At 51.2% G+C, this 12092-nt stretch overlaps 1 protein-coding gene across 6 annotated transcripts in view; it reads right to left on the bottom strand.

Moving 5' to 3' along the window:
- LOC109560663 (janus kinase and microtubule-interacting protein 1) overlaps positions 1-12092 on the bottom strand; it is a 226405-nt gene that overhangs the window by 94575 nt on the left and 119738 nt on the right. For 5 of the 6 annotated variants that reach the window (XM_070791778.1, XM_070791774.1, XM_070791777.1 and 2 more), the window contains 5 exons: positions 11961-12089; positions 10716-10844; positions 9219-9302; positions 6218-6280; positions 3874-4280 (listed from right to left, as the gene is read on the bottom strand). In XM_070791778.1, the coding sequence (XP_070647879.1) occupies positions 4107-4280; positions 6218-6280; positions 9219-9302; positions 10716-10844; positions 11961-12089 (579 nt within the window). In that variant the 3' untranslated portion in view covers positions 3874-4106. Of the gene's footprint in view, positions 1-477; positions 532-1265; positions 1368-3873; positions 4281-6217; positions 6281-9218; positions 9303-10715; positions 10845-11960; positions 12090-12092 lie in introns of those variants that run through there. The other variant, XM_019963075.2, reaches the window with a different exon arrangement.

The following is a 12092-nucleotide window of genomic DNA, read 5'->3' as shown; positions in this document are numbered from 1 at the left end:
GCAGACAGTCAGCCCTACGCGACTCTGAAAGTGGCCTCCCCAGGGTCAGCCCCAACTCACGGAAGTGACAGGTCTGAGGACCGGCCCTTCGGGGGTGGGGACACCTCACACAGCGTCCCCGAGCCTTTTAGAAACAGGGCCTCGCTCAAGCCCAGTCTTTTAAGAAGGCAAAAGTCTCACTTTGGGATTTCAGAGATCTTGAGTGCTTCCACTTTCTTTCCGGGCATTTATTTTTAGGCCTTTTTAACCCTCATTACTCACACCCTGTCAGGATGACCTAACTTCAGAACCCCACTTCTCACGGATGCGGACCCAGCCACCCACGCAGGAACACGGCCATACAAAAGCCTTACATTGTACTTAGTCGATCTCTTAAATCAGGAAGAAATTAAAACAAAAACGGAAACAAAAGCCACGACAGAGTACACCCGAATCAAAACAAGGACACGAAACCGGAAACCGATCGCTCATAGTTACCCCGTTATCGCCAAGGATATCTAATTTCTTCATAAGGTCAGAAATATTCACATCCTGGAAAAGATGTCCAACGTTCATTTTGTGTGAGCTACAAAGGCCATCCACACCAATCTCTGGGGCCACAGCCCTCACTCCTTGTAAGACACCATTCCCTTCCTTGTCTCTTAGGCCGGGCGGAGAGTTATTCTCGGTGGTCCCTTCAAGCAGAGAGGGCTGCTAACTGCCGTGTATTGGCTGAGTTTTACACCAGCGCAAACACTGCTTTCTAGAAATTCTCATGGGATCCTGTAAGTCGAAAGGACCTCTCTGTGCCCGCGGGCCTAGCAGGATTCCAGGGTCATGGGCAACGGTTGTGAGAACCACCACCAGCTCCCGTCTCTAGAACACTCAGCATGCTCTGAGCACTTCACTGAGTCTTCAGGTTCATTATCTAGTTTAAAAACCGTCACACCCCTTTCACGGTGTGGGTGTTGCCACTCAGATCTCCTAGATAAAGAGACTGACGGTCAGACAGGCTCTGGGCCAGAGCCAGGAAGTGGCCAAGGTGGGGTTTGCTTTCAAGGCTGTATCCCATGCCTCTGCTCTTTTTAACGTGAATACAAATTTAGTGACCCAGCTGGAGTAATAAACTCTGACTTTCAAAACAGAGTGGAGCGACAGGGGGGTATCTTATTAAAATCAATTCTAGTCCTGGCACAGGCACACAATCCCCTTTCCAGCTGAGCCTGGCATTCGGGCGAGCGGGCCATGGCCATAATAGAGTGGGGGCACCCCCCCGGGCACGCTACCTTAACTCCTTCCTGGCGACAGAACAGCTGGAGGGCGCTGCTGTTGTTCTCGGGAAAGGTGGTGATTTGGAGGTTAAATGCTGGCGACCTCCGCTCTCTCTCCTGGGGAAAAGATTTGGTTTAAAAACAGAACTTTATTGTATTATTTCACCACTTGTCATTTTCCCACGTTATTCAGCAAAAAACCAAGGAATTCCAGTTGGCAAAGGTGTTCCTAGTAAGCGCGCACTCAGGCTACGGTCTGGTGGATGGTAGAGATTCTGTCCTGTCTGCCCCGCAGCGGATCCCCTGCGGACACTGGGTTACTTCTTAACCTAGTCAGCTGGGAAGAAATGGTTAGCAGAGTGTCCCGAGTGGACCTGTTGATCAAAGCCCAAGAAGTCACACAATCATCATTAAACACTTGATGAAGAACAATCGTGGGAAATTTCAATAGAAGTCATTGTTAGCTCACTTCATCCTCACATAACCCCAGGAGGCAGCCGTGAATGCTTCCGTTTTGTGGACAGAGAGAAGGAGGCTGTGAGACAGGACCCCTCCGAGGTCCCATGCAATTGAGTGACAAGGCCAGACCCCAGACCCTGGCTTCGTATCTTTTTCAATACGATCTTCTGACTTTGTTCACAAATTTTTTTTCTGATCCGCACTAACCTTCCAATGACCCTTGCCTTAGATTGATAAGTCAAATCTCAACTACTAAAAAAGGAGAGCAAGCATTTCCCCAGAAGTAGTACATTAATCATAGGTAAAGTGACAGATTTTTAAAAAGGAACTGAGTTGCCCAATTACTTACAGAAATAAAGGACAGCAGCAAAACAGTACTCTGGTCTCAACTGCGTTTCCTACACAGAGCCGCCTTTAAACCCCGAGCAATGGATAGGTCAGCCAGCAGCCAAGACCTCACCAAATGATACCTTGAAATCAAACTGCTTTTATTTCCTCAAAATTACAGTCAGTAAGCCTGCTTTGGACCACGGCTGCAGAATCCAGCCACAGAACCAAAGAGTTACTTTTTAGCCGTTAACTAAGAAATGTAGCCAAGGCAGCACTAGATGGCAGGTCCCTAATCAGATCCTCTAAAGGAGAAGGGAAGGGCGGGGCCATTAATTCAATTAATTTCCACGAAGCCCCAATCTGGCTAACCTGGTTTGAAACAGTTTAGATAGAAAACCTTATTTCCCTCATTAGACTCGAACAACCACATTCACAATGTCTATAGATGTCTCTTCTACCTGTAATACTTACTTACAGGGGGTCTCCATAGAAAAGCTGACACAAGAAAGCTCATGTTTTATATGAATGAAAGTCAAAAAACTGATTTCTAATGGCTCCTCCAAAGGATGGTGGAAACACTTGAAAGTTCTAGTAAAGTGATCAATGCTTATGGAATTCTCATGAGAAATGGCGGGTAGCAAAGAGCCGTGAAAGGTTTTCTGACAGGGGTAGAAGTAGTCACCATAATCTTTCTTAACTTCTACTTCTGCTGCCTGAACGAAGGACTCAGTTTATGTTTAGACAAGAGCTGAATCACACGGCCACCCCTGGCTCTGAGACAGGCCACGGTCCATGCTAGCACAACAAAGTATAGGATGAGATGCCCCGGGGAAGTGAGGTGAAGTGAAAGTGGCTCAGTCGGGTCCGACTCTTTGTGGCTCCATGGACTTATTCCATGGACTATTCCATGGAATTCTCCAGGCCAGAATACTGGAGTGGGTAGCCTTTCCCTTCTCCAGGGGATCTTCCCAACCCAGGGATCGAACCCAGGTCTCCCGCATTGCAGGTGGATTCTTTACCAGCTGAGCCATAGGGAAGCCCTGTTCTAGAGAAAGCAGAATTTTAACTGAAGCTGAGAGGAGAAAATGAAATCTGAGAGACACCAACATAGCCAAGGAGCTCACTTTTACCGAGGATTCAGGACATGCAAAGGCTTCAGCTGAGGGAAAGGACAGCCGTATCACCACAGATGCTTAGAGAAAACCAGTCACAAACTCGGGCGATGTGTCACATGTAGATGCGTTTGAAATGGAAACGAACAAACGAAAAAGGATTATGAAGTCAGGTGGTAGCAAGGCAATACAGTAACATATCTGAGGCAGGGCTCCAGTTGGAAGCAATAAAACCATCCATGTCCTCAGCCTGGATCCAGCTCTGTGTATCTGGGACATCACTGAAGGTTTGCAACAGGATTTCTACCTGTGGACAACAGTCAATCTCCCTTCACGCTAAGGGAATCATTCTGAGTTGCAGTTTGAGTTACAAACATATTTAGTCCAGTACTGCTCGCGTTTGCGTTCACTGCGTCAATGTTACAAGCTTTCTCAACTACCTATTGCAAACACCTCCTCTTACCCTGTTTACTTACCTTGTGTTTACCTTGGCAAAGAGAAAACAGGCCAAACTAGCAGTAAACACATTATGAGGTCAGCTGCAGGCCAGGTCAGACCCCGCTCTTTCAAAAGGTGAGATTCATGCATGCAAGGTCACTTTAAAAAGGTGTGTTATCAATTGCAACAGTGCTTCTGTCCGCGTTTGCAGAAGGCATACCAGGTGACTATGCATGCAGGAAAGAAGTAGTTATGGAAATGAAACACAAATAAAAAAGGCAAAATATTGCAAAAACAAATTATTTTATTAAGTGCAAAAACAAGCCGTAGGCAATAAATAGATTAGCTCTGGTACATGTCCAAGGACTTCGGTGAGCATTCTCTTCAGAACATATTAAGGCAGTGAAATTATTCTCAATGTACAGATTTAAAAAAAAAAAAGAAAAGAAAAAGAAAGAAAGAAAAGAAAACAAGTGTCACAGGTCCCCTTACACATGCTTGAAAAACATCTGGGACTTTACATGAATTTCAGTTTGGGCTCAAAGAGAATGTCTGCTCCGTTTGAGAGTTTACAACAGATAGAGTCTCTTACTTCGAGTTCTAGCACTCTGAATTCTAACAGCTCGTTCTGATCCTTTGCATCTTGCATTTCATTCTTCAGCTGGTTCTCTTCCATTTCCAGCCTGTAAATCTAGACCAGAGACACCTGGGGGTTAATGGCGGGAGAAGCACTGTTTCTCATCGGGGGCCGTGAGAACGTGTCCCGTATCACAGACCCCTGGGATGTTGGCCTGGGGACACAGGGGCCATTATCAGGGGTAGGGTGGGAAGGGGAGGGTCTCAGTGGGTGTGCACGGTGGGCCCTTTCTGCTCCAGGGGCTGGGATGGCCCAGATCAGAGGCTGTGCCTGCTTCGTCCCTGCAGCCCAAGCTTGGCCCTGTATGGGGGCCAGGTATTTGCTGAATACACAAATGGTGGAGAAACTAAGGCACAGAGCAGTTGAGTCCCTTCCTAGAGGTCAGTCCTGGGGAAGCAACAATGATCCCCAAGCCTGTCTGAATTCTTTCTATCCCGATCTCCCAGAGTTAGCCCACCCAGGGCCTGGCTAGTTGCAGTAGGAAGGTGTCCTGGACTCCCCAGAGGGCTCCTATGAGTAGGAGATCTGAAAGTCTGGGAAGTCGGGCTGCCTGGGTCCCAAACCCACTGGGAGACTCTGGGCCAGCTATGTAGCTCCTTGGATGACATGGAGGCACACAGCAGCCCCCACTTGGCGGCCTGCAGTGAGGACCAAGACATTACATGGAAATGAAGGTCCTGATGGTTCAGTTGGTAAAGAATCCGCCTGCAAAGCAGGAGACCCCAGTTTGATTCCTAGGTCGGGAAGATCTGCTGGAGAAGGGATAGGCTACCCACTCCAGTATTCTTGGGCTACCCGGATGGCTCAGATGGTGAACAATCCGCCCACAATGCGGGAGACCTGGGTTTGATCCCTGGGTTGGGACGATCCCCTGGAGAAGGGAAAGGCTACCCACTCCAATATTCTGGCCTGGAGAATTCCATGGGCTGTATGGTCATGGGGTTGCAAAGAGTCGGACACAACTGAGCGATTTTCACTTTCACTGGTGGGTCATGGTCACCTTTACTCCTGCCTCCCCACCTCTAATGGGGTGGTACTGCCCCCAGGGGGACATCTGGAAACAGCATAAGAGTTTTCCGGGCCTCTCAGAATTTAGCCAGAAGGACCAGGGATCCGAAATCTCTCCCAAAGCCTGGAGCCACCCCACAGGAAGTGACCAGCTCTGTCCCAATGCCCCAGATGCTGTGGAGGGACATGGGACAATGAACGGCCACACGACAGGTCAGCACAGAGCTGGGACAGGACCCCGCCGCCCCCCAAGGAGGCAAGGCTGGGCTTGTCCGGTTGGGACATTTGAGGATGTTTAGAAGCTAAGGCCTAACACAGTCCACTTCCACCAGGACAGAAGGTGCAGAACAAGCAAATCTGCTGGGACAGAAAGCAGGTTTCCAGGGGCTGAGGGGTGAGAGACAGGGGTGACTAGAAAGGGGCAAGAGGGATCCTTAAGGGAGGCTGAAAATGTTCTAAAAATTGCATGGTGTGGCTGGGTGCACAACTCAGTAAATTTACTAAAAAAAAAAAAAAAAAAAAAAAAATCACTGAATTGTTCACAAATAAGAAAAAGATAAAGCTGAGGTCTCGTCCCAAAGCATTAGATTTACCACTCAAGCCGACTCCCTACAAGTTCCATGACCACAAAGGGAAGGACAGGCTCGGCTCTGCCAGCACCACGGGCTCCAGTCGATGAACTGGACCATGACTGTCCAAGGCCCACCGACCCCTGCCTGGGGAGCAGGTGGTGGGGGTGGGGGGTTGGGGAGTGGTCTGGAATCCAAGGCAACGGTAGAGGTGTTCTGGAAGCCCAGCATAAGGAGGACTGGCAGGCCTCACCACGTCTGCAAACCAGCTCTGCGGGCCCCGACCCAGAAGACAGAGACAGGACCGGTGGGTAGGAGCCCTCAGGACGGGCGTGGGTGAGACTCCGGCGGCCGGAGCAGGCCTCGGGCTCCATGATCGGCTGGGGCAGGGCTCAGGGTGTTGGTGCCACGTACCTTTTCCAGCAAGTCTTGGTTTGTTCTGATGAGTAGCTGCTTCTCTTCAACCCATTTGGAATCCTAAGGAAAAGTACTAAATATGTTCATACTCATTGAAGCAGACAGCTAAGTAACAAAGCATCAGTGGGAAAGGTGACTTCATATGAACCTTTCTATGAAAAGGCCAGAGAGAAGGAGAGCAGTTAGAATGATCTCATTGTCCCTCTAAACCAGGGGTCCCCAACCTCTGGGCCGGGGAACCAGACCTCTTGTCAGATCAGTGGAAGCTTTAGATTAGAAATCAGTCAGTCCAGTCGCTCAGTCGTGTCTGACTCTTTGCAACCCCATGGCAGCACTCCAGGCTTCCCTGTCCATCACCAACTCCCAGAGCTTACTCAAACGTATGTCCGTCGAGTCAGTGATGCCATCCAACCATCTCGTTCTCTGTCATCCCCTTCTCCTCCCACCTTCAATCTTTCCCAGCATCAGGGTCTTTTCTAGTGAGTCAGACTAGAAATAGAGAGCACAATAAATATAAGGTGCTGAATCATCCTGAAACCAACCACCCCCCGCCCCGGTCAGGGTAAAAATTGTCTTCCATAAACTTGGTCCCTGGTGCCAAAAAGACTGGGGACCACTGCTCTAAACGTTTAATTCTGAAAAAGAGAATTGGCAGGTCTGCAGTGCATTCCTCCTCCACTCATGTTCCCTAAATTTCAGGGAGCTCATCTGTATCAAAGCTACTGGTTTTTCCAGTAGTCATGTATGGATGTGAGAGTTGGGCCATAAAGAAAGTCGAGCACCAAAGAACAGATGCTTTTGAACTCTGATGTTGGAGAAGACTCTTGAGAGTCCCTTGGACAGCAAGGAGATCCAACCAGTCCATCCTAAAGGAGATCAGTCCTGAATATTCATTGGAAGGACTGATGCTGAAGCTGAAGCTCCAATACTTTGGCCACCTGATGGGAAGAACCGACTCCTTAGGAAAGACCCTGATGCTGTGAAAGACTGAAGGCAGGAGGAGAAGGGGAAGACAGAGGATGAGATGGTTGGATGGCATCACTGACTCAATGGACATGAGTTTGAGCAAGTTCTGGGAGTTGGTGATGGACAGGGAGGCCTGGCGTGCTGCAGTCCATGGGGTTGCAAAAAGCTGGACACAACTGAGTGACTTAACTGAACATCTGTTATCACCGACAGAAAAGCACCTGGAGCACACCTGAGCTGGTCCTGGCAGCCCTTCCAGGGCTTGCTCTCTTAGGCTCGAGGGCAAGTGTCTGGGCCACGCCCCCATGGATGTGCCCGTTGACCTGGTGTCATCACAGTAACACACTTCTGCTCATCCAAGACCCTCTGCCTAACCACATCTTTGTCTGGACAAGTTCTGTCCAGGAACGTTCCATGAGCCGCGGGGCTAAGTCTGTCTTTATACCAGCATCTCCAGCACCTAACACGGTGCCCAGCACACAGCCGATGCTCAGTAAATGCCAGGGGATGGATGAAGGTATAAACGAGGGAACTTCCTCCCTCCCTTCCTTCTACCCAGTGCGTATCACCCTGTGTCTTCCCAGGATTGACACACGTGTAGGCCCACGAGGCTGAGTCCAGAGCTGGGTCCATTCATCTTTTTTCCTGTGGGAGGTTGTTGGCAGTGGCCCTCCCATGGCTCTGCCCCTTTGCAAGGTGACTCTGCAGCTCCTCCCAAGGAGCAAACTCACCACTGGGTGTGGCTGCAGCATTCTTTGGTGAACGGGATATTAACCAATGTGATGCAGGCAGAGGCATGGCCTATACTTGTGCTTTGGGGGCTTCCCTTTCTTCCTGCTCCAAGACCTTTACTTAAAGGAGCCAGCTTCCTTGAGGACGAGAGACCATGAGAGCCTGGCCAACAGCTGGCACTAATGCGCAGACAGGACACTGAGGTGATTTGGGGCCATCTATCCCCAATCAGCTGCAAAATGAAGCCTCTAGAGTGACCCCAGGGGAGACCAGCAGAAGAACCACCCAAACTGCTGATCCATAGAACTGTAAGCACACAAAATTTCTGTTATTTGTAAACAACTCAGTTTTGGGGTGCTTTGTCAGGCGGCAATAGCCAACTGATACATGATCCCACACGCTGAGCACAGAGCCCAGCACAGGGCAAGGGCTCTGGTAAAGTGCTCGCTGAATGAATGGCCATGTGCTTTGTCCCAGACTGGCCCCTTTATTTAGCAGGCACTGGGGGCAGAGCACACCCAAAAACAGGGCCTAGCACCTCAGATGGGAGGTTAACTTAATCATAGGCTGTGGTTGGACGGGTTGCAACCTGTGAGCTCAGCCTGAGAGAGGGAAGCTGAGGTCAATGGCAGGTGAGGACAGAAGTGTGAAAACAGCCTCATCTTCCCCCTGGACTCCACCCAGGCTGCTGTTGAGTCTCCCTCCTCCCCCATTCCCTATGTGTTAAGTACTATTATTAGCCCCATTTTAAAGATGAGGAAACTGAGACATAAGAGATCACGTAATTTTCCCAGGGCTGTGCAACAGGTCAGGGGCAGGGCTGGCCTGTGGCTTGTTGGCTGTGGTGTATGTTCTGCACTGCTCCCCTGCCTCAGGGAGAGTTTTGGACCGGCTCCCATGGCCACCTCTGCCATCACTGAGAGCTAGCTGCAAGTTCATTTGCACAACTGAATCCTCATAGGCAGTGTCAGCTTTTCTTCCAGATTCAAGTCAGAAAAGATTCTGCTGATCACTTTATGTTTGGAGTTGTCTCCTATTCTTATACATTTGGCAAACAAACAAAGAAAAAGCCAAGTAGACTCTCAGAACATGATGGATTTTTAAAAAATTGGTAAAGAGGCAAATGAGCTGGGATAGTCTTGCCTGAACTCTGCTAACATTTTTTTTTTTTTTTCTCTCACATCTCCAGAGCAAATGATATAGATCGACAGACCATCCCCCTGGGCACCAAGACCCCAGCGACACCACCAAGGGGATAGAAATGCAAAGAGCTACAGGTCACGTGACTGTTTCTGCTCACCTGGCCCTTCTCAACCAGTAACTTCTCCAGATCCTCGATTTTGGCCTGACACCTCAGCAGATCAGCTTGGAGCTGTTCCCGAGTCTGAAATGCAAAAGACCAGGAAGTGAGCAGGTCCCCCCGGATGATGACAGAGAAGGGGAAAGGACAAGGTGGCATCCGGTCCTGAGAAACGGGTCCTTTTTTTAGGAGCACACGTGCCAACTGGCCTGCCTGGTTCCTGTGTCACCCACGGGTGTGACACCTGGAAGAACCGCAAGGCCTTGACAGGCCGTCAGCGCCACCCCTGTTGAGAGACGAGCGCAGCCTGGAGAAGCGGCCAGCTTCTTCACGAGGGTGAGTGAGGGGCCAGCATGTCAGCTCCCAGCCCAGCTTCCTGATCCCGTGCTGTGGCTGTACCACCACCGCCAGCCGCACTTTCTCCCTTGCTCAGCCCATCTCCTGACAAAGGTATCACCGACAGCGAGGGCTGAAAACCAGATACCCCAAGGACCTGGCGGGTAGTATAAATAAGAGAGACTGACTGGGTGAAGGGTACTAGGGAGTGGTGGCGACTGTGGCAAACCAGGGGCACATGTCTCAACTCAGAGGGGACGCTGCCACTCAGCAGCTGCAGCCAAAGGTGACTACCTGGAATGGGAAGACTGGTGCTACCAGATGCTCTGAGCTCTCAAGAGAAGCCAGGAACCCGGATGTCTACGTGAAATCTCTCAACTTTTGAATGGTGCAAGGAGCTGAAGTTTTTTTAATAAGAAACCCATGCTTCAGTCCAAACCACCTCCAGCGTACACCTCCAGTGTACTTCCTCTGATCTACAGGTTACAGGCTGACACTATTGTAGCCGAGGAGCTTCCCTCCACAGCCTCATTTGCCACCCCTTACCTCATGGGGCTGTTGTGGGAATGAAACAGGTGTGTGCTGGGGTGTAAAGTCACCCCAGCAGGAGCACTCCCAGGGGTCCCTCTTGCCTTCAGAGGGAAGGGCTGGCCGAGTCTGGTCTGTGCAACTCCTGAAGATGGGCATTATAATGGCCAGTGAGTGGACGTTACTAGATGGTGGAGGTCAGCCCAGCCATGAGGGCTGGTATGGTCCAGACCTGGGTGGCCAGCAGGGACCAGAGAGAGCGCTGGGTGGGCTTTAACTGGGCAGCCCTGCCTGTGTGCCTTAGGAACATTCTTGGGGGTTTCTCAGCCGGGAAAGAGAGATGTCTGTTTCACAGTGAGTCTGATTTCATCACTGAGTCAAACTTCTGAAACCCTTCTTGCCAACGGAAGGGGCACAGGACACTGAGACAGCAGCATTTCTTCTGCAAATGTTGCTCCTGCACTGAGGACGGGCAGGTAGCTCCCGTTGGATTTGCCAAATGCTGGAACATCACCACAGCGGAGGCTGCCAGGCAACCCCCATCCCCTCTCAACAGAATCCGGCTGCTGGGAAGGGCATGCACAGGACATCCAGCCTCTGTCCGACCCCTCAACACCTTCCGCTGGCACCTACCCGGGCCTCTCGCTCGGCGTCCAGTGTCCCGCCCACCTGCTCCTGAAGCAAGGCATAGGCTCGCTGCAGGGCCTGGTACTCCCTGGTCAGCTGGCAGAATCTCAGGTCAGCCTCTTCTCGGGTTGTCGTCTTCACATCATGGAAGAGAAAAGCATCAGGAAGCCCGTGACTTGACGTGAACGGCAGTGCCAGGGTCAAGTCAGGCAAAGACAACGTGCAGATGTCACGACCGCTGCCAGCTCTTACTTAACAGACTGGCCCGGGCCAGGACCTAACTGGAGGGCTCTGGAGAGAGTGCTGGGGAGAAGATCCCTTCTCTGCCATCTACCCTGGAGCTCCCTGAACCCCAGGAATCACTGAATCGTGTGCAGGGGAACAAGGGTGAGCCAGTCCCGACTGCACGGCGAGCGTCTAGGCTGTAAAAGGCACCCCTCCCACCCCTCAGGTCTCATTCTGGGGATTTCTCCCAAGGAGACAACCACCCAAAGAGCATCGCTGCAGTTGTGAAAAACTGGAAGCCCCGTACGCCTCTCATCAGGAGCCCTTAGGCTGGACGCACGTGTGGATCTACGAGGGTCTGCTCGGGACGGAGGATGATGACTAACAGCATCTGGTGCTGAAAGAAGCCTGTTACACATTCTTGGTGAAAAAGGCAAATCAAAAAGCGTGTGTCCGACGAGATCGTATTTGACTGGGGTTTCCTGAATGAATCCCAGCAGGCAGGGTGGGAGGAAGGGGCTGCTCTTTGCTCCTGTGTTACTCAGGCTCTCTGGAGCAGGGGACAGGAAGGTGGATGTGCAGAGACGGAGGGTCAGGAAAGCGTGAGAGAGAGGAGTCGGCTTCCCTCTGCTCTTTTCTGTGCTGCTCGCATCCTCTCCTACAGTGACACACCATCTTTATATACACAGGTGTGTGTGTGTGTGTGTGTGTGTGTACAAGCCTGGGGGGAGGCGAGGGGCAGACCACCACACAGCAGTTTTAATGACAAAGGGCAAGCGGCACCGCCATGGCTACAGGTCTCCGGTGTGAAATCTGTGCTGGGAAGGGAAAGGGCCCCTCCAGACTGCAGGCACCCCACCATCGCCATTCTCAGAACCCGTCAAAGTGGGGACCACCCTCCCTGGCCACAGGCTGTGACCACACAGGTCCTGCGAGGTTCGTCTCACAGGGAGGGACCGAGGCTACAGAGCCCAGGTGAGGTGGGAGGCACCCCCTTACAAGCACCCGGGGGTGAGGCCCGCTTACATCGTCCAAGTCCTCCTCGGGTGTGGCCGGAGCCCTGTCCGTCCTGTCCGTGTTGCAGGACGTCTCCGACAGTGTTTCCGAATCCACGGACTCCTCGTCAAATCCAAAAAATGTCTCCACAACATGCTTCTG

Source organism: Bos indicus, chromosome 6, assembly GCF_029378745.1.
Source record: "Bos indicus isolate NIAB-ARS_2022 breed Sahiwal x Tharparkar chromosome 6, NIAB-ARS_B.indTharparkar_mat_pri_1.0, whole genome shotgun sequence".
Taxonomy (NCBI): Eukaryota; Metazoa; Chordata; class Mammalia; order Artiodactyla; family Bovidae; genus Bos; species Bos indicus.
The sequence above is the reverse complement of the archived record's forward strand: the minus strand, read 5'-3'. Positions and strand labels throughout refer to the sequence as shown.